Source organism: Helobdella robusta (genome assembly GCF_000326865.2).
Source record: "Helobdella robusta unplaced genomic scaffold HELROscaffold_114, whole genome shotgun sequence".
In the NCBI taxonomy this organism is placed as follows: Eukaryota; Metazoa; Annelida; class Clitellata; order Rhynchobdellida; family Glossiphoniidae; genus Helobdella; species Helobdella robusta.
Window position 1 is genome coordinate 196,262 of NW_008703639.1, and position 21,724 is coordinate 217,985.

Here is a 21,724-nt window from a genome sequence, read left to right on the forward strand (position 1 = left end):
TCGAAGTTTCTACTTTCTACTTTTTATCTTGTGCATCCTGCAATCATTTTTGCCATCATGTTGTTTTTTCATGCATCATTTTAAAAATCACCTCTACTCGAAACATTTTAATTTTACAAAGTTTTTAAAAACTCATTCAATCATTTAAAGTTTTGTCAGATTACATCCTGGTGAGCGCTGAATCTGACAACTCAAGGGATCAACAAACGTATTTTTTGCTTGCCACCACTTTTTAAAGAAGTTAATGGCGCTTGTGAACCAAATTGGAGGCAATGATAGTTGATCACGTTCACGTTGAGTGATCCGTCAATAAATTGAAAGAATGGCGATAGTAATGAAGAAAATTTTTTTATATTTCAATAACGAAATAACGAAGACTTTACAATATTGAAATTTTAATTTCACAGTTAAATCTGGATTTGTATTTGATGTTTGAAAATAAACTCATTGAGATATAACGCTTGTTTTCATTGATGTAGTCAACAGAAAAAATATTTCAAAATTCATAAAACAAAATAGAAATTTTTAAACAGTTGCTATTTGATAGCTTTGCAAAAAACTGTATTTCAGTTTTTAACATGCAAATTGGTCGATAAATTTAATTTACGCAGAAATATTCAATTCCAATCCAGTTAATACGCAGGTTGGATTTAATGGAGGTGGAGCTACTGCTTTGAACCTACACAATGAAGGGCCATCCACAAGAAAGATAATGTAACATCAACATAATTTTTCCAAAAAACTAATAATAATAATAATATAAACATTTATGAAGCGCCCATTCGCACAGCTGCTTCAGAGGCGCCCGGAGCCCGTATTAAAAAGATGAGTCTTTAATTTTCCTTTTTGAAAAGACTCAACGAGGAACATTGTCTTAATTCAGGAGGTAAGGCATTCCATACACACGGAGCAGCGTGACGAAAACCGCGGCCAGCCAGGCGGGATCCGGCAACTGGAATGTTTAGGAAACCTGTTGAGCTGCTGCGGAGTGATCTAGTATGTTCATGTCTGGATATGAGGTCGTATAGATATGTTGGGGATTTTAATAAAAGGGTTTTGAAGGTAAGGACTGCAATTTTTAAGATGATTCGAGCGGAAATTGGAAGCCAATGAAGCATTAGAAAGATAATGGAAGAACTAAAACGAGAAGGTTTATTAAATATAAGTCTAGCAGTTTTATTTTGGATAGTCTGTAGTTTTCTGACAAATGCACGTGAGGCCCCATACAATAAGGAGTTGCAGTAGTCTAATCTAGAAAGGATCAAACATCTGTAAAGGACAGCAGCAACATCACATGTAATCATATGTCTGATATGTCTTATTGCGCAGAGGTGATAGATGCAAGATCTGACGATTTCTGATATGTGTTTATTAAAATTTATATGTCTGTCAAAAGTGATCCCAAGCAACTTGATCGAATCCGAGATAGGCAATGTGGACCCTGCTATGTCCATTTCCTCGAGCTGAAACCTCGACAGTTGTTGATGTGTCCCAATGACCATAATTTCAGATTTATTGGGGTTGAGAAGAAGAAAATTATTAGCATACCACCGATAAACCTCGCTAGTACAATTGCTTAAGACTTGAATGCTGCTTTCAAGATCGCCAGAAGTGACAGATGTATGCAAATGAGTGTCATCGGCGTAGTGATGAGAAAATAATTCATTTTTATTAAAAATGTCGCTGACAGGAGACACATAGGTAGTGAACAAGATTGGACCAAGGATGGACGGAACCCTGAGGAACTCCAGTGTCGATCGAGCAGGTAGAGGAAGTATGGTTTCCCAGCTTCACAAACTGCTGTCTGCAGCTCAGGTAAGATCTAATCAGTGATAGTGCATGACCATCCTCCCCAAATTCTTATTGTAGGCGTTCGAGAAGAACCGAGTGACTGATGGTATCAAAGGCTGCGGACAAGTCGAGCCCAACTGCAATGATTACCTTTCGGTTGCCAGCCTCATTAAAAATATCATCAGCAATGTGTAGCAATGCAGTCTCAGTGGAAGGATGAGAACGATAAGCAGATTGAAGATTTGGATAGTTATGATTGGACATTAGGTGGGCACGTAGTCTTAGCAATATGACGCGCTCAAGTAGCTTTGAGAATGTTGATAAGTTTGATATAGGGCGGTAATTTGACGGGTCATCAGGATCCAAGGATGGTTTTTTCAGTAGTGGTAAAACCTGAGCAGTTTTATAAAGTGAAGGAAAGCATCCCATGCTTGTTTTGTTTTGAAAGCGAATAAGCTGTATGAGCAAGCAAAAAAATGGTGGTTGCCATCTTTTTTCAAACCACGTTAACATTACGAATAAAACTTCTTCCGTTCAAGCCTAAACCTTCGTTTGAGGCCGAGTCCAAGATGTCGATTTATACAAAGGCTTCAATCAAATTCTCTTCACAACAGCTTTCCTCAATCCACCTCTATTCTTTCGCCATTTTTATGTATACTACTAGTAAAATTGATAACATCAATAAATTATAAAATCCAATCAGACTTTTTGTAATTGTTGATATAAAATTTAAAATATTCAATTAACAATTACATCAAATTTTTTTATTTAAAAGAAAAAACTGTTTCAAATAAGTATATGTATAATTTATATATTAATAAAAAATTCAAAAGTTTAAAATTTAATAGTCAAATCTAACCGATGCAAAGTGACACTTATTTTGCAAGTACCTTTAAAATTATCAATAAAGACTTGACGAGACCGAATAAGCCAAATGCATAATCTCTATAGGAACAGTTTTATATGTTAAACTTCAAGAAACATAAAAAAATTTCGTTGTATGGAGATTTTCGTTGAGAAGTTTGTTGTAACGAGGTCTGCTTCTTGCGCTTCCTAAAATCTGTTTAAAACTTGTTGTTTGTCAAACTTTGTTGTTCTTTGCTAAAATTTTTGTTGTGCTTTCGTTCGCCCGAAAGTTTGTCAAATTTTGCTTAAAAACGTTCAATTAAAGCCGGAACGAACGCGGATTGTGATTTTTTTGCGACAACGTCTGTAATTTTTGTTGAAATGTCTCTGAATTGCGCAAGTTAGTTTTATTTTTTCATATGTTTGAATAGGCGATAATAAAGATTGCCAATAGCGGGTTTAACTTTGTTTTTAAACTTTAGTTTCCAATGAGGTTCCGGAGCACCCGGTTATCTCTCCAATTAGTGGATGTGTCTTTGAAAGGCGTCTGATTGAAAAGTATGTGAATGAAACTGGGTTGGATCCGGTCAATGGTGAGAAACTAAGCATTGATCAGTTAATCAGCATCAAAGGTTTGTTTTTTTAATAATTAATAATGGTTCGTGAAATTAGCTAAGGATTTCACAGCCAATAATAGAAAAAGTAGTTTATAATCAATTATTATTTTATTTAAACTTGTACTCTTTTCTACCTGTATCTCAATCTGGTTTCAGACCTGCTCACAGTGCTGAAACTTCTTTACTCAAACCTTCTCTCTAGTGATAATACTTACTCTGTGATGATATAGTGATAATATCTTACTCTTCTTTTTGCTCTTGACTTTTCTTCTGCTTTTGATACTGTTTATCATACTATTCTCTTGAGTCTGCTAGATCATTTTTTTAATTGAATATTATATAATATTATTTTAATTTAATACTACTTATTCTTGTCTATCTTAGTTTTTTTCTTATCTCTGTATTTGTTTTTCTTCTGTTCTTAATAAATTTTTTTTTATTATTATTCTTTAAAAATTAGGATCTGACAGATGCAGAAACTGTTACAGCATGCAAAACAGTAGTATAAAATTAAACGAATAAGTAAATAAATGAATAAATAAAACGGAGAAAGAAAAATGTTTAAATATAAAAAGTAAAATAAAATAGAGTAAAGGAGGAGTAAAATGAGATATTTTATTTGAACCTAATCACTCCGGTTTACGGTTGTCTTCTTGTTCTCACTTTTTCTTAACTCGTGTTAAACATTCTTTTGCTAAATCTTCATTCGCTTTTTCTGGTTCTTTTCGCTGGAACTCTCTACCTCCTTCTCTGACTATTTTCTATCACTTACGAAGTTCAGAGCGGATCTCAAGATCTATCTGTTTGCAAAATTCATTGAGGATCACTGTTGAACATCACAAAAATAGCGCTTTATAAGTTAAATGATTGATCGGATAATTTCAATATGAGTGTAAAAAAATTAAACTCAAATAACTTTGATATTGTTATAATACTCGCTGTCGTAACCGATTTACGATGCGACGGGTTCAAATCTTCGATTGAATAAAATACTCCAAACAGTTATTAGTTATTAAACTTTATTTACAGAAGAAATCAACTAATCGTTTATTTCTAGCAAATTCAAATTAACACAACAATTAACTTTTAAATTGTTCAAAATCTATCGCTATGTCAACGTCAACAAACAAATCAAATATCTTTAAAGCTTTAAATAATTCACGGAATCGCTATTCACAAAATCACAGAGTCACGAATTTACAAAATTACGAATTTCACTAATCGCTAATCTTCTTGCGATGTGTGCTTATATACTCTTCGCAAGCGTCGTTTCTAGATTCTTCTAGATGGTCCGATTCTAGCATATTCTAGAGTGTTCTAGTGCGTTCGGTAGCACAGTTATAACATTACCCCCTTCTTAGTTCTGTTCATCCCGAACAGCTTTCATTCCGGTGTCTGCATGGTACGGAGCCAGTCTATCCAAATGAACGATCTTCATTCTTGCTCTCGGCTTCCGATATTCCTGAATACGGTAGACGACGTCATTCAAGCGGGTGATGACTTGATAAGGTCCTTCCCACCCATTTGTGGTCAATAAACCCTGAAACTTCTGCAGGCCCTACATTATTACTATGCCAGTTATTTGAGTTTAATTATTTAACCTTATATTGAACTTCTTCACTGTGAAATTCTTAGCTAACTTATTAATGATTATAATTTTCATGATTGTTTGAAATATTTATTATCTACAATTATGCATGACATAATGCCAGAGCTTAAATTTTATCTTGCTCTATATATCTGGTATCACCCAGATTGTTAATTAATTGATTTATTTATGATTTGTTCTCAAGTTTCTCAGCACTGTACAAGTTGATCATTGAATTAATGCAGCATTTATTTATCTTATTTATTTACATTCTATTTGTTTCACATTTGGAATAAATTTTCTTCACATGACTCGATATATGCATGCATACTAATGCATCGTAATTCATGTTAGAGTGTTTCAGAATTAGCAAAATTTTAACCAACTGCTTGTGACAGATCAGAAATATCTTTATCTTTTGGTGAAAATGTTGTTGAGCTAATTTTAAAAGTGAAAATCATGAAAGTGCAGGCTGTAGACATTTTGCCTCATTCTATAAATTAAATATCTTATTAACGCACATCAAAGTTAATAAGTTGTATATACAAACACTTACCTACATATTTGTACAAAAAATTTAAAATGCTCGTAAAGTTTAATGAATTAATTTAATGAAAATTTTATTTATGCCAGCACCTCCACTGGTGAAGCCGAGACCACCGACTGCCACTAGCATTCCCGCCATTTTAAAAATGTTCCAAGACGAATGGGTTGGATGTTTTGTTTGCTTGCATGCTTTTTGTTAATTATTGTCCCAGTTTTGTCAATTGTGACATTTTTACTAATTGCAGGATGCAGTCATGCTGCACAACTTCACATTAAAGCAGCAACTACAAACAGCAAGACAAGGTGACAACATTTTTGTATGATTTCCAGAGCCATTGAGTTATTTGCAATTCATTACTCTTGAAGATTCTCCTTTTTAATAAGATTTATAAACATGCCAAAACATCATCCTACAGAACTCTCACATTCGTTGTACCAGCACGATGCAGCTTGTCGTGTCATCGCTCGACTCACCAAAGAAGTCACAGCAGCTCGTGAAGCTCTGGCCACTTTGAAGCCTCATACGACAGCTGCAATGATGCCGGTTGCTGGTGGCCAACCACAAATGCAACAAGTACAGGTTGGTAATAATGATGATCTTGTAATGATGAAGATGATGTGGTGATGGTGATGATTAAAATTATTCTTGTTTCATTCCAATTTGATCATTATTTATGGTTGCGTCAATAAATTTAGATATTTTTTTCATTAAATTTATTTGAAACCTGTTCTTACTACCAGGCACCGGCACAGGAGAACAACCAGATGATGGTGGTGGATGAGGCAGTTGAGGTAGCCGAGATCACAGAGGATATCATTCAGAAGGTCGGTGGGTGTTGTGTGGCTGTTGAGGGCCTTCGTTAATCTGGCTTGCTACAACATTACAACTTTATAATGTCACAAGATGATAATCATATTACTGTCTCAACATTCGTGTATCAATGAAATTCACATGGCACTCCTCATTATGTCACTAGAATTCACGTTAATATAATTTCTCATGTTGAGGTGTGATATAGTTAGAAATGACGAATATAATAATCTCTATGCAAATTGGGGCCAACATTTGTACATTATTTATTCACCAATAAATCCAACATTTGTACTGTATAGATAATATATATTTAACATTGTAAGTGGTTGGTTCTGTTCTGTGTAGGCCAGACCTGCAGTAATAAAAACTAAAAAAGAATCATTATTACCACCACCATCATCATATCATATCATGTTGATGTACGTTGTACATTGGCATCACTCAATTAGCTGCAAGACAAGGCAACCCTGTTGACCGCGGAACGTAAGAAGAGGGGCAAGACGATTCCCGAAGGACTGGCCACTCCAGAGGACATTCAGAAGTACAACGTCATCGGCTCCCAAGCTGTTAGTCGCTGCTTTTGTTGTTTGATTCTCTCGTGTTTCAAGTTAGGTTAGGGATTCTTGGTAGGGGTCTTTTATGTGTGCATCAAGTGCTGGGGTTCTTCCTTAGAAGTACACCAAATTTGGTTCCAATGACGTGAAGATGGATGAATTAAGTTCACATTTTTATGGTAAAATGCATGGAGTGAATTATTTTTTAAACTACTTTTCTGGGGAATTAAAACTTATTTCTTAAATCATATAAATTATCAATATTGGTTAATTCAATTTATTGATTGATTGATTAACCAATTGATTTATTGAAATATGAATTGATTGATTGATTAACAATCCATCCAGGGATTGCACAGTGCCAGTATGCCAGGTATCCTTGCATTGGATATCTGCTTGAGAGATTCATCGAAAATTGTCACTGGTTAGTTGTGTTGTGTGGTTGATTGGCTGATCAAGTGGTTATGGATATTTGATTGCTGATTAGTCGACCAAATGGTCGAAATAGAATTGGATCCTCATGTAATAAAATTGTACAGGACAGCACATTTTTAATCACTAACATGTAACACGAGAGTTATAATACACTATGTAATGAAAAATTAAAGATCTTCCTGCAACATGCAAGTCTTAAAACTTACTCATCTAAAAAATTTGAATTGCCGGGAAAACACTGTTGCCATAGTTTGTTATATTCAGAGTAGAGTTGATGCGGCACCCATTCAAGTCCTCGTGAATGCTTTTGAGTTCATTAACAACATTCAACAATCATTAATCCAACTGGTTGATTAATCAGTTGATTTATTGACACAACAGTTGGGTTTTTGATTGATTAAAATGTCCAGGGACTGCACAGTTCCAGCATATTGGTTGCCTGTGCTGTCTGATTATGCTTGAGTTGAATTAGTTGATCGCGATATATTTACCCACTCCATCGTGGTACGAGTTTCAGTTGTTGAAATATTTGTTGCGACCTGCTGATGACCAGGTGGTGTGGACAAAAATGCCGCCATCTTCAATAAGGACAGTGGAGCGCAGGTCGCCACACTTCAAGGTCACACGAAGAAAGTCACCAATGTCATTTACCATCCGGTTGAGGTGGGCAGTGATGTGGTGTAGTGTGGTCGATGAGGTTTGGTCGATGTGGTGTGGTCGATGTGGTGTGGTTGATGACTAAAGATAAAGATTTTTTTATGATGTTTCATTGTTTAAGATAATAATAGCAGTTAGGAATAATGTGTGTGCGCGCGTGTGTCACAATTAGCATCATAGTTGACAACCACCATTGCATTGCATTTCATATCACCATGTTATTTCTTCTTATCATCATCATCACTTCGTATTATCATCATATGAGGAACGCATGATCATTCCTTACGGTCAGCATCATCCTGTCATATGAACGACACCACCAACCACCTTCTCCCACACAGGATCTGGTCTTCACGGGTTCCCAGGATCAGACGATCAGGGTGTGGGGAGTACAGAGGAGCTCTCCATGTGCTCACGTGATCCGTCCCCACGACGGCCCTATTACGGGCCTCAGTCTGCACGCTACAGGCGACTACCTGCTCAGTTGTTCGTCTGATGGTGCGTGGGCATTCTCTGACATCAGGGTGGGCAGGGTGCTGGCCAAGGTTGTCGATCCAGCTTCCAACCAGAGTACGTTGAACTGTTCCGTCGAGATTAATTAGTTTTTTTTATTTTCAATAAGTTCGTTTAGTTGAAATGTTGCATCATGTGACGATTTTTCAAGTGAAAAAATTAAATTGTTCAAGTTTCACAAATTTATGATAGTTGACCAACAGTAACAAACAAATATGTATGGTGATAATGAGTTTACTATGAACGAAGTTACAATTTATAGACAATGTTATGAATTCATAAATATGGCAATATGAACCACAACCGACCAGCTGCACTGACATGTGCCAAGTTCCACCCCGATGGATTGATTCTGGGCACTGGATTGGAGGACTCCCTAGTCAAAATCTGGGACCTCAAAGAGAAGACCAACGTGGCCAGCTTCTCTGGTCACCAAGGACCAATCACTGCACTGGCCTTCTCAGAGAATGGTTGGTTGGTTGGTTGGTTGGTTGGTTGGTTGGTTGGTTGGTTGGTTGGTTGGTTGGTTGGTTGGTGAGGTGATGAATGCATTGATTGCTGGATCGGTAAAATGGTAGATTGATTGGTTAATTGATAGCTTAATTTTTCACTTGGGTTGACTAATATGTAATTGATTTGATTGCTAGGTGTTATTATTATTATTGAAACTTATTTTGGTCAACGATTTGATTGACTGGATGTTTGTTTTTTGAAATAATTTGTGGAATTACTTGATTGATTTTAATTGCACCAACCATGAACCAGGGTACTACCTGGCCACAGCAGCTGATGACGCTGTGGTGAAGCTGTGGGATCTGAGGAAGCTGAAGAACTTCAAGAACATTGCACTGGAGGATAAATATGAGGTTGTGTGGCTGGTTGTTTGATCGCATGATTGGTCAACATTTCACATTATAGATTGGATGGTATAGCGTTGATAAGTTGAGTTTATTGATGATTTGCTCTTCACTACTGAAGAAACAATAATTCTCAGAAAACGTGATTGGATTGTTGATGGGTTGAGCCTCCAATCAATGTTGTTTGAATCTCGTCTTCAATTCACACACCACTCAAACATGACGTTAACAACCTCAAACGTTAACGACCTCAAAAATATTTAACCGATTGTAAAGTTATAATGGTTAATGAATTTCATCGTTTATTCTAATTAATCTTTCAACCAGGTGAAGTCATTAAATTTTGACCAGAGTGGAACGTACCTGGCTGTGGCAGGGACCGATGTCAGGTTGGACCATGCTGTAATTTTGTCTTCGTGTCTATTGAATTTATTCACTCACTGAATGCTTGTAGGCATTCATTTGGACCAGTCTGGTGTGGTTCATTTTTTTTAATTTAGTTCTAGACACTCATTCCATCATTTACAGTGAGGATATTTTCATCATGTTGAAATGCATGTTTCTGTTAGGTTGTTAAGATCATTCTCACTTTATACAATGGCAAGTGGCTGCCTGGCCTCACTCTTATTCAATGGTTCATCAATGGAATGATGAGCATGGAATAAGGGCCACCATATAATTAGTGTAATAAAAATGAACATTTTACAATAACAGTGCTCTTAATAATAATAATTATTATTATTGTTATTATTATTATTATATGATTAATACCGAGCATGGAAATCACGACAGAGTCTACCTATGCAAGCAGTGGTTGGAACTGGTGGCGTTCAACAAGCACACAGCGATGGCCACTGGCGTCTGCTTCGGCAACAACGCTTCGTTCATCGCGTCCGTCAGTATGGACAGGACGCTCAAGTTGTACGGATTGGATTAAAAGTTGATGCGGTTCATGTAGACGTGGTTGACTGGATTATTGGTTGCTTTGACTGAATGATTGATTGTTCCGATTGAATGATTGGTTGTTGTGATTGAGTGATTGGTTGTTGTAACTGATTGAATGATTGGTCGTTGTGGCTGAATGATTGATTGTTGTGACTGATTGAATGATTGGTTGTTGTGACTGATTGAATGATTGGTTGTTGTGACTGAATGATTGAATAGTTGTGGCGGTCGAATGATTAAGATTTAAGTGGTTTTTTATTGTAAATGTTTTATTGAATGCCTTAACAGTGATTTCATTTACTTGTGTGAAGTCAACTTATTGATTGGTTCAAGTAGATAATGTAATAGGTGCGGTGGGTGCAGCATGTATGATTGATAACTCACACGTGTGATTGTTTCACATCGCTGTTCGTTCGGTTGAAAATTTATCTGTTCATCGATTGACTGATTTTTATTAACGAAACTTTTTCCATTTATATAATTTTTCTGGAATAAAATAAATCTACAAACTGAAAATCTGTTGAACGTGCGTAGAATTATAGATCAGTAAAAATGTGAATATTTTTGTACTCTCTTCTTATAGAAACACAATAGTCTCCCAACATTACTGACTATGATTTCTCATTTGATTTGATTTAAAATAATTTAAAAACAACTAAATAAAAATTTCATTAAATTTATTTTGTTTAATGAAGAAAACTGCCGGAAAATTTATTAGCGAAGTGAAAAATATTTAAAAAAAAGTATTGAAACAGTGAATAGCGACAGTTTGTTTCAAGTGTGCGATTGTCCTCATTTTTCTGATTTCTTGAGGGAGCTGCTGGGGCAAATGTGTCTGTTGAGGCACGACTGACATTTCGGCTTCACTGACGTGCAGATCTGCTGACCGAACCCAACAAGCAGGTGGTTGACCTCACCCCACAACTCTCTAACAGGAAAACAAAATTGTGGAACTATTAAGGATCGATAAACGTCGTTAAGGCATTTTATTAGAAAAACAGATTAATATAATGTATATGAACTAAAATTTTCAGGTTATTGAAAACCATTATAAATATTTCTACCACACCCAAAGAAATGATGTGGCCTGCAGATAGCAGAGCAGTTTTGTTTCTTGCTCATTTAGATGCAATTGAACTTTAGTCTTTTCAGTATTGAATCAGGCCATTTCAGCATTTTGTGAAAAATGACTGAGCTTTTACCAAATTAACCAGCTAACAATGGTTGATAATATAAAGCTGATACGAATAGTTGATAAAATTAATAGTTAGTAGCTCCTGGAAATAACTTGATAGAGGCGCCTTATAAATCTTCAATGCAATACAATCTTCAATGCAATACATTAGTATTTGGCAATGTCATTGCCGACAATATAAATATAGTTGAAAAGAGTTGCACACCACCTAGGAAGCCACTCCTCCAACTGCACTTGAGTCTTCTCGGGAGCCTTCGTGTTCACCCAACCTTCGTGTACAACATTGGAACTCATTATAAATCCACATAAATTATAAATTCGAAAGAAATCGTTAATCTAATGATAACTATGAAATGTGAACTGAGGATAGAATCCTTTTATACCTTTTTCAACATCACAAAACAACAACCCAACAATTTTTAAACAATCACAAATCAGCACCTAAGCGATTAGAGATTCGATGCACGTGAGTATCGGCAGCCACCCCGGTGACCACACCCCACGCGCACTGCATCGTCAGGTGCGCCATCTTGGGCCCTACTCCTTCAACGGGCGACAAATTTTATAGAAACGTTAGTGACTGTGCATTGGGTTCATGAAAATTAACTTGAAATAACTTGTCAGCTATTTATGTTCGTTATAATTTAAAACCTATTAAATAAAAAATCTGAAAAAGTTTTAATCATGTAGCACAATCAGAAATGATGCCAAGTGTGTGAGCATGTCATCAACCAACTAGCACTACAAAGACTTAAACATGTGGACTTGATGATGACTACATTAACATAATGATCAACCAGCAGTCACCAGGAAGTTTGCACAGACTTTCCACATCATCAGGAATGTCTCCATCCCAATCCTTCGCAAGAATCTCCGAAACTCTCTTTATATTTCTTACTTTCGTCTAAGAACAAATTTTGTGAAGTTAATAAGAAAAAAGATATTCACTTTATTAATCTTATGTAAGAGTTCAGCTCAATTATTTTCCATTGAAATAGCTAAGCCACTTAATTTTGAATCAATGTAAATCAAAAATGATATTGAAATTAATAACTTCATAAAGAAATTACACATAGGCATATACTGTAACATAATTACTTTATAAAATGATACAGGGTATATTAATTCTTCTAAAAGTTGAGAATCAGTGTTGATGACATTTTCAACTGTGCAGCCGTGTCCAATAAGTTTCTTCATAGCACCAGCTGTAATTTGGTCCTTTGTTTGGCTGGATAACATCAGGGCTAACAAGTTCTGGTATCTTTGAACCTTATTTTGATTTTCATGTTCAAGGAAAGAAAAATGTCTCAACATAAATTATGCTTTATGGCATAAAGCTTATGCAAAATATAATTCAACCGATTTTTAACACTTTTGTAATGATACAAAATATAAATATTAATTACAATCAACAACAAGTAGATAATAAATAATACTGAAAATAAAATGAAAATGTTTTTCTACTTTTGGTGGTGCATTATCATCAGAGAGTTTATCGCAACCAAGTGTGTCAACAGGGGCATCATTTGATTGTCTCATCATTCTAATGTTCTCCAAGTGAGTCAACCAACCAGCTGGTGCTGTTGTTGTCTTGACGGCATGATGATAACTGTTCTCTTTGCTGGGGTTTCCAGAAGTTGTGGTGGTTGTGTTGTTATCTTTAAAATACTTGGATCGTTGTTCCACATTGCTCTTATCCTTATTGACAACATTTGAATGCTGTGTTGCTTTTGCTCCAATTTCATCTTCAAGACCTTTCTTGGATTTCCTGCTACTTAGTTTTGATACTTTACCATCGTTTTTATTAATGTTAATAATGTCATTATTAACTTTACTAATATTTCTTAGAGATCTTTTCATTGCTGGCTTCTAAATAATGTAATTGAAAGCTTAGTGACATAAGTTTAGAATAAAAGTCAAGTAAGCTATATTTTTAATTATTATGATAGATATATAATATAATATATACTATATATATATTATATAGTATCTGTAAGTAAATATATTATATATTTTTTTTATTATATATATATTATATATAGTATATAATATACATATAAATATAATATAACAATTACATGCTAAATATACACTATCATAAAATATTATTAATAATTATGATATATATTCAGTTTAAAATTTAAATTAAATATTAAATTAAACTTTAGAAATAATTCTCAGATTAAATAAAAAAGAATAAGAAGAGTAAAATTAAAATTTCTATCCATCGTGCATGTATATTTATCTATTATTAATTAGTGTTAGTGTTGTTAGTCATTCATTACAAAACATACAAACATCGAAAACGAATGCCATCTTCCGATTAGTTTTTAATTAAACCATCAGCTATCCGGCAACAACCCGAAACCTGGACAGAGATGCTAAAAAAACGTATTATACACGAACGTATGTTAAAACGGCATATACCAAAATAAGAATGAAAACATTCAAGATTTCAGAGCTCTAAACTGTTAATTTTATGGAAGGAAGACAACGTTTGCGCCGTGCAACTGCCGGTTAAGTAGTGTTGCTGTTTAACCTTTAACAGGACTTTTTGTAGTGTCTGGTGTGCACACGGTTCAATTATTATTTTCCACTTCATTATAACAGAGAATGATATATGTGTGAACAAAATTTATCTAATGAAAGTTCTAACCAAATCGTTATACAAATATATTATACACAAATATGTTAAAGCAAACAATTATAATTAAACCAAAAGCATCACCAATATCGATAAAATATAGGAAAAAATTAAATGAAAAAAGAAACAAATGATTGCCATTTTTACTGTTGATACGTCAATATATCAACATCACAATAATTTACACTTATTCATGATGAATTATAATATAACATAATTTATATATTTAATATTTATTACTTATTCAGCTGATTGGTTACTGGTAATTATAATTCTGCCTATTAGCTAGCCAGTTGTTGTTGCTAAGTTGAGATCACCGCGGAAGTCTGCGAATTTTAAATTTCGTTTTTATTGATTTCGTCAAGATGTCACTTGCGGCAGCTCACGTCAACCTCATCAAGAACGAAATCGTCGAGAGAGGTTTGTTCGACGTCCTACCTGAATCAAAGCGCGAATCGTTCATCGAATATTTTTTAAAAGTAAGATTCCATTCATATTCATTAATAATAATTTTATTTATAATTTTTAAATTAAATTTAAATAATAAAGCCTCAGAATTTTCATTATAAATTGGTTTCCTTACGTAAGGATCTATCGTCTATCTATCAATCTATGGCATGCTAATATCAAAAATGTGAATCTGGCCACATATATCCAATCCAGTATCATGTATTAAATAAAATAAATCAATTGTATTTGTATTTAAAAATTATTCTATGTGAAGGTCGACAGCCAGATTATACAAGTTTTTTTGTTTGTTTGTAATCTAATTTTATTTTAGTCCATTTCATCAATTCATTACCATATTATTCACCAACTCATCTTAATCACTCATCCCAATTACATTGTGCTAGATGTTTTGCATCTATCACTGTAGTTCTATTTTGTAACTACAAACTTTATATTTGATTAATTTTAATATTTTAAGTGGAGCCGGCATACATTAATTATGTATTCATCTACTTGAATGTTTATTTATATATAAATTGTATAATTGTATTTTATACACTTATTATAGGAATATGAAGAGAGAATTACAAAGTCTCTATTTCAAGGTGGTTGAATCTTTCCAGATTGCTTGTATTAATGCTGGTGATGTAACAGCTATGAAACAATTGTTTGGTCTCTTAAATATAATGTACAATGGCATAATGATGATTCATTCTTCATTTTTTTGCATAAACGTTTTTTACATAAGACAACTCTTTAAATTAAACAATTAGAATGATGATTGAAGTTGCATCTTACTAATTACTAATTGAATGAATTAAATTGAACAAATGAAGAAAAAGATTTGGACAGCAAGAACTTCAAATCCATAAATGAGAACATAACATCAGTGGTCAGTTGTAGAAGGCAGGTTCCGATGGAGTGTGTCAGACGTTGGAGGGAGAGGTGTCTGTTGGAGGAGCAGCATATTGTTTGTCTTTGCCCACCCATTTTTATGATTTATAATTTTCCAATTTATTTTCATCATTTTTCGCTATAATTAATATTTTGGTGTAATTTACTTTTAACTCACGTTTGCAATCAATATTTGCATTAAACGTTATCACAACACCATTACAGCCTAACAACAAAATAATGTTGCTTACAACATCCAAACAACATTGCTAAAACGTAACACAGAACAACATCACAGCAGCAACATCACTAGAACATTACAACAACGTCACAACAGAATCACCTTGTAAAATCGAACTGCACACCTCAACCCAAAATCACTCTACCACCACCATCGATGAATGATGAAATTTCAAGTGACATTGCCTACTACATAACCGAGATGAACAAGCTTAAAAGAATGAATGAGGTTTAGTTGCAATCAAGCTTTTTGAATTGAGTTTTGAATTGAATTTAGAGTTTAGACGATACTGTTCTGTACCTTTGTTAGTATTGACTTCAGGTTATAATTTTTTATTCTCCACAACTGCAGAAAATTGGCAAGAAAATTGAGATGGTGAATGAAGTTACGAGACAACTGGCCTCCAAGGACCAGCACCACTTCATTCACAAAGTGATGATGGACAGCACATTGCATCAACATTTCTGATCCAACTACTTGATGAGAGTCATTGAATGAATAGGCCGATTGAACGTTTGATTGCAAAGCTTTTTTAACATTTTTAACTTCCAACCTTTTATTAGATTTTATGCTTCTTATGAAGTCATTTTAATGAAAAGTTTTAATAAGATTTTTAAACTGCCTAAGTTTTGTTTCGAATGTTGTACAATAAAAACTAGATTGTTCAAATTGATTCATAACTCTAAAACGAAAATGTTTAAACTTTTCATAAATTTTGTGGAGCGGTTTGTAATCATCCATTCAAATGTGACGCCATTCTTTATCGTTGGGTCAATATATTTCAGCAGTTAAAACCTTTTTTCAAAGAAGCTCCTTTGATCGGTTCGCTTTAGAAAGTATAGGAACCGAGTTTTGCTCGGCTCTTTATCTGATAATTTTATCTGGGAAGGAAATTAACATTGTCAAACCAATTAAAAGGCAGTGAAGTTGTACAACTGAGTTGAGTTTTTTCTTAGGTTATTTTATTTGGCTTGTTCGTTGCAACTGCACGCGGCAAACACGCAGTTCTTGATTTCCTTAGCAGATCATCCAACGAGTTTTTATTCAAACACTTTCATAATACTTCTTTCTTGATGCCAAAGGCCAAGCTTCTTATCATTTTTTTTTCCATTAGCCTTTATTATTGCAGCTCTGACATACGCAGAACCACTTACAATGTTACAGATATATTATTATTTATTTATTATGTTCTTCATATCTTCAACCAATGATATGAAGCAGCCATTTTTCGCCACAAAGGCTGTTTTATCCTTTTCACACGACGTACACATGTATTTTATGTGCACGCGCAAGCACCGCATCATATACGCCGAGTATATGATAGCCATTGAGATGTTTGACTCAGCGCGCATTTGAACCACTGAGCCACCTCGCCGGCCAACATGCGACAACTTACGCCGTCATTCGCATGTTATTAAAAAGAAAACAGCAAAACTTAAAACAAAAGCCTTTTTATTGTGATAATTGAAAATAAGTGTTATGCTATCTACGAAAGAACAAAACTAACTAGAGAGAAAGAAGACAATGATTTAAATCCACGTAGAAATTGAAATATCCTACTTGATCTGAATCATATATGATAGCATGTATATTTTCTCTCTCTATATATATATATGTGTGTATGTATGTAAATATTTAATTGTTTAAAAATAACACGGATTTTGTTTCATGTGTCTGTTTATATAGATTTTGAGTGACCAGGTGTCTGAGTGTCATCACTAAGTAAATTTGTTCGAAGTCGGTAGGACTCCAGTAGCGTATTGTTGAATATTCATTAATGGACGTCTTTGTTCGATAAGTAAATATTCTGCTTACCTTAGATTGTGTGGATTGTTGCTGCAGTGAATTATTTCTTTGTTATTATCAAAAGAAGCTTCTTGTGTTAGAATGTACATAAATAATTAAACGTAAATGCAAAAAATTAATAAAAATTTTGCTTATGAACTGAACAAACTTGATAATGAACTGAAATTCGTCGTACGAAAAATTGAAAAACTCAAATGCTGTGATATTTTTAAACAACTGCATACCAGATGATAGTCTCGATCCAATATATATGATGTGAACGATCACCTGGAAGCGTTAATTCTATATTTTACCGGTTTCCAATTAACCGGACCAAAACTGCGAAGACATCCATGCACTAAATGTGACGCATGCGTGACGTCATTGTTGTTCTTGCTTCCAGTAAATGATGAAAAGAATGCGACAGTGCAGTACCAGTTCGGAAACCATGTACAACAAATAACGAGTAAACGATGTTACCATAACAACCAATAATAATCACTGTAATAATTACTGCAATACCAAAATCAATACAAAGTAACTACCGGTGTACTGAGCAGCAATACAAATAGTAAGTAGTACTTATTGAGATGTTGATGTACTTGTTTCAACTGCTGTTAACCGTGCAACAGAGACAGACAGCGATTGACAACGAATCTATGTATATGCAGACGTATCAAGATTAAATAGTTATAACTCTAATGTCGCATACCACACACAAAACCAAAAAAAAAACAAAAAAACCCAAAACAACGAAACTGAAATATACACATGCAGATGCAGTAAAAAATTAATCAACTTGGTTAAAAATGGGATCAAATAACATCTTTTTGGATTGTTTTGTCCACGAATGTATATAAGTGACTGCAGAGGCTAATTAAAACGTAATTTTAAACAAGTTTAATAAAATGTCGAGTTTTAAACAATAACAATAATAATAATGTCATTTTATATAGCGCCATGGCAAGCGACTGAGGCGCATTATCATTATTACAACAAACACACGATGCATAAATACACGTGAATCAACGCATCACACACTTTTGCATGTGATAGGCGGGGATCTCTTTGCATTCGAACCCGGACACTGCATCAACAATGCCTGGCACCTTAGCCATTACACCATCGCGCCGCATAAATAAAATAAAAACTATTCATAATAATAAATTTTGATTAATTTTAAACAATAACAGTTACAAATCCTTTCAAAACCTATGTTAAATAACAATGACAAAATCACCCAATCATTTTTTTCAACCAATCACTCACTCACTCAATCCTCTCGACCACCATAGCCACCCCCATTCCACCACCCACACACAATCCCGCCACCCCCCTCCTCAAATTGTTCCTCTTCAAATTATGCAACAGCGTCACCAGTATTCTGGCTCCCGAGGCTCCAATTGGATGCCCGAGGGCAATGGCCCCCCCACATACGTTTACCTGATTGGGCGTTAACAGCAAAGTCAATACCACAATGACGACTACGATCACAATCAACCCGCCAAGAACAAAAATGACAACTTTTAAATGCAAGCAAGCAGTTTTTGAGTGAATTGATAAATGTAACGTTAATTAAAAAAAACTGTCTGATAAATAACAAATTATTCAAACAAATACACTTCTGCAACAATTAAACGTCACCACTAAAAAATGAATATATGAATACAAATACAAATAAACGAATAACTGCAAACATGAAAGAACAAACAAACAGCAGCTAACAAAAACTTCTGACCTTGCTGGGATGAATGTTGAGACTCCTGAGAACAGCGAGTGATTGAGATGCGAATGCTTCATTTATTTCAAACAGATCTACATCATCTAACATCAACCCTGCCTTACTAACCTACGTGAATTAATAAATCAAAAAATCACCATAGTTAATTAAATTAGGATTATTAATATTAAAATAAACAGAATTATTATTCGGTCACCAAAAATTTCGAAACTTCCCGCCGTGTTTGCAGATCGCAGCCATACGACTTTCAAAACCTCTACTATTTTCTTTAAAGATTGCTGTTGCCAAACCATTTTCATTATCCGGGTCCAAAATGTTTGGCAAACAAATATACTATCTTGCTTTAATGTAAATAAGTTTAAAAAAGGCTGAATGATTGTAGTTTAAACGCTTTAATGAGAATACTGACAAGTAAACATACCTTTCAAAAAAATTTATCAAAAATTTTGCTCCATATTTTTCATAATTTTAGAGTGTTATTTAATTGTTATATATTATAAATTTTGATGTATCTGGTAGAGAAAATTAAGAAGAGTATTTATACAATATATTTTTAAATAATATTATAATTTGAATTTTTAATAAAATTCACATAGTTTAATTTCTAGGTTTAATAAATTTTCGGTTGTCGTGTTAAAAGACTCTTTAATTGTTGAACCAAATGTTTAATTTCTGTGTGCTTCTATAAATTTTGTTACGGAAAAATTAAAAAAGTTTATGATAGTAAATATACAAAGACAAAATGTGTGAAGACAATTAAAATAATTCTCTGAGCATTCAATGTTCTCAGTGTGATAATAGTTCTCTTGAAGGTACCAACTACCAAGTTAAGGATTGGAGAAAGAAACTTTTCTGTTTGTGGTCCCACTGTGTGGAACAGTGTGCCATCTTATTTGAGAAATCTTGATTTAAATTTACTTTCGTTTAAAAAATTACTGAAGTCTTATCTTTTCACATTATAGAAATTTATTATCTTTTTTGGTTTTGTTATATTTTTTTGACTTTTGTGCAATATGCATATCATTTCGGTTTCGATGTTTGATTCTCTTTTCAATGTGGTTGGTTGATGTTATTTATTTATTTTGGAGAATGTTTCTAATTGGTTCTATTATTTAGTGAATGATTATTAGTATGAATAGCTTATTTAAAGGTGTAGCTATTGGAATTGAAAATTATTCATCAGGTTCGATTATTGTTGATAATTTTTGTTTCTGTGGATTCATTGATTTATCGCGGTTATTTTGTGATAGTGAATTTAATATAAAGGTGATAGCGCCTTAGAAATATTGATTTGATTGGCGCAATAATAATAATAATAATAATAATAATAATGTGCTGTTAAAATAAAGTGATGTTAAAAGTAGTAATCAAAAAGTCTGGATTATGAGAGAAAGAATACACTTAAAAAATCTGCAAAGTGATCAATGGCAGGATTTCACCACAGACGAATTTGCTAATATTCTTAAAAAATTAAGCAATTGAAAAGCAGCAGGACATGATAAAGTTACAAATTTCTGGATAAAACAACTAACATCATCTCTACATCAACATTTGAGGTTTTCAATCAATGAAGCAATGAGAAATCCTATAAAAATACCGAAATGGATGACCACAGTTTAATACCAAAGAATGAAAAGACAACTGATCCAAAAAATTATAGATCTATAACTTGCCTACCAACGATGCATAAAGTACTTACAGCTCTCATTGCAGAAAGGATTTATTCACATCTTCAACAAAACAGTGTATTGCCAGATGAACAAAAAGGGTTTAAGAAAGGTAGCATGGAATGTAAAGAGCAACTAATGGTGAATCAAATGATTATGAAAAATGCAAAGAAACTTAAAAAAGATGTACATGTTGCATGGATAGATTATAAAAAAGCTTTTGACAGTATACCACATGATTGAATAAAACTAACGCTGATGTTGTATGGAATAAATGACACTATTACACAATGTCTAGAAAGTATTATGCCAAATTGGAATACAATCATAATGTTAAACGCTAAACAACAAACAATAAAGACTGATGAACAAAAGACATCCTCCATTCTCCATAACAACGTCACCAAAACCGCTTCTAAATTGTAATTTTGCTGCTCAACGGATGGCCAACACCGAAAATAGACAAATCAGAAGAATGTCTGCCCAGGTCAATCAGACGGACCCTTGCTCAAATCCGTTCTGGCCATAGCATTCTTCTAAACAGTTTCCGAGCAAAAATAGACAGTGAATTCAGGACTTCATCTATGAATGGGTTTTCAACAACATGTAAAAAACAAAACAACATCTCATAATGGATCAGCACTAAAACAAAACATAAACGTCTTCAAGTACACCCTAATCTTTTCTTTCAACAACAACAGACTCAACAACAAATCTACTCAGCAGGATCTTCAAACATTCTGCACAACAACAAACTTGAAAGCGAGACCAACCATAGTCTCCAACAAATAGCATATTGGTTCGAACTCAATAAAAATTAACATTAAAAAAAGTAAATTCATAACCTTTGAACAAACTAATTTGAATAACAAATTCAAGTTAGCTATAAGTGATTTGTATTTGGAAAAAGTTATAAGTATCAAATTACTTGGAGTGATTATCGA

The 21,724-nt window shown here is 33.9% G+C and overlaps 5 protein-coding genes across 5 annotated transcripts in view; 2 read left to right on the forward strand and 3 right to left on the reverse strand.

The window, feature by feature from the left end:
• Positions 1-1,671: 1,671 nt before the first annotated feature.
• Positions 1,672-1,857, reverse strand: HELRODRAFT_91876 (hypothetical protein; the record flags this gene model as incomplete). Its single annotated transcript, XM_009013263.1, has 1 exon — positions 1,672-1,857. A coding segment is annotated over one exon (186 nt), but the record flags the coding sequence as incomplete, so codon positions are not given.
• A 988-nt stretch (positions 1,858-2,845) lies between these two features.
• HELRODRAFT_186274 (hypothetical protein) lies at positions 2,846-10,839 on the forward strand. The gene is made up of 15 exons (XM_009013264.1): positions 2,846-3,037; positions 3,120-3,269; positions 5,476-5,552; positions 5,634-5,691; positions 5,805-5,968; positions 6,130-6,213; positions 6,652-6,768; positions 7,105-7,180; positions 7,745-7,854; positions 8,190-8,418; positions 8,673-8,831; positions 9,127-9,227; positions 9,546-9,607; positions 10,011-10,331; positions 10,357-10,839. Exons 1-14 carry the CDS (start codon positions 3,019-3,021, stop codon positions 10,153-10,155), a joined length of 1,551 nt encoding a protein of 516 aa, XP_009011512.1. The 5' UTR covers positions 2,846-3,018; the 3' UTR covers positions 10,156-10,331; positions 10,357-10,839.
• A 116-nt stretch (positions 10,840-10,955) lies between these two features.
• HELRODRAFT_158200 (hypothetical protein) lies at positions 10,956-12,897 on the reverse strand (the record flags this gene model as incomplete). Its single annotated transcript, XM_009013265.1, has 6 exons — positions 10,956-11,091; positions 11,567-11,627; positions 11,800-11,901; positions 12,166-12,262; positions 12,457-12,627; positions 12,823-12,897. 6 exons carry the CDS (start codon positions 12,895-12,897, stop codon positions 10,956-10,958), a joined length of 642 nt encoding a protein of 213 aa, XP_009011513.1.
• A 1,470-nt stretch (positions 12,898-14,367) lies between these two features.
• On the forward strand, positions 14,368-16,055 carry HELRODRAFT_183679 (hypothetical protein; the record flags this gene model as incomplete). Its single annotated transcript, XM_009013266.1, has 5 exons — positions 14,368-14,481; positions 15,021-15,057; positions 15,289-15,422; positions 15,684-15,815; positions 15,939-16,055. The coding sequence occupies 5 exons, from the start codon at positions 14,368-14,370 to the stop codon at positions 16,053-16,055; spliced, it is 534 nt and encodes a 177-aa protein (XP_009011514.1).
• A 2,586-nt stretch (positions 16,056-18,641) lies between these two features.
• Positions 18,642-21,724, reverse strand: part of HELRODRAFT_158201 (hypothetical protein) — a gene marked incomplete at both ends in the record, with an annotated part of 10,917 nt that continues 7,834 nt past the window's right edge. Inside the window, 2 exons of the mRNA XM_009013267.1 lie at positions 18,642-18,815; positions 19,111-19,221. Of these exons, the coding sequence (XP_009011515.1) occupies positions 18,642-18,815; positions 19,111-19,221 (285 nt within the window). The remainder of the gene's footprint in view (positions 18,816-19,110; positions 19,222-21,724) is intronic.

Excerpts from the sequence above, each read along its gene's own strand:
- HELRODRAFT_186274 (XM_009013264.1), top strand. Across the intron at positions 5,692-5,804 it reads ACTACAAACAGCAAGACAAG|AACTCTCACATTCGTTGTAC; the intron begins GTGACAACATTT and ends ATCATCCTACAG. Across the intron at positions 7,855-8,189 it reads TCATTTACCATCCGGTTGAG|GATCTGGTCTTCACGGGTTC; the intron begins GTGGGCAGTGAT and ends TCTCCCACACAG.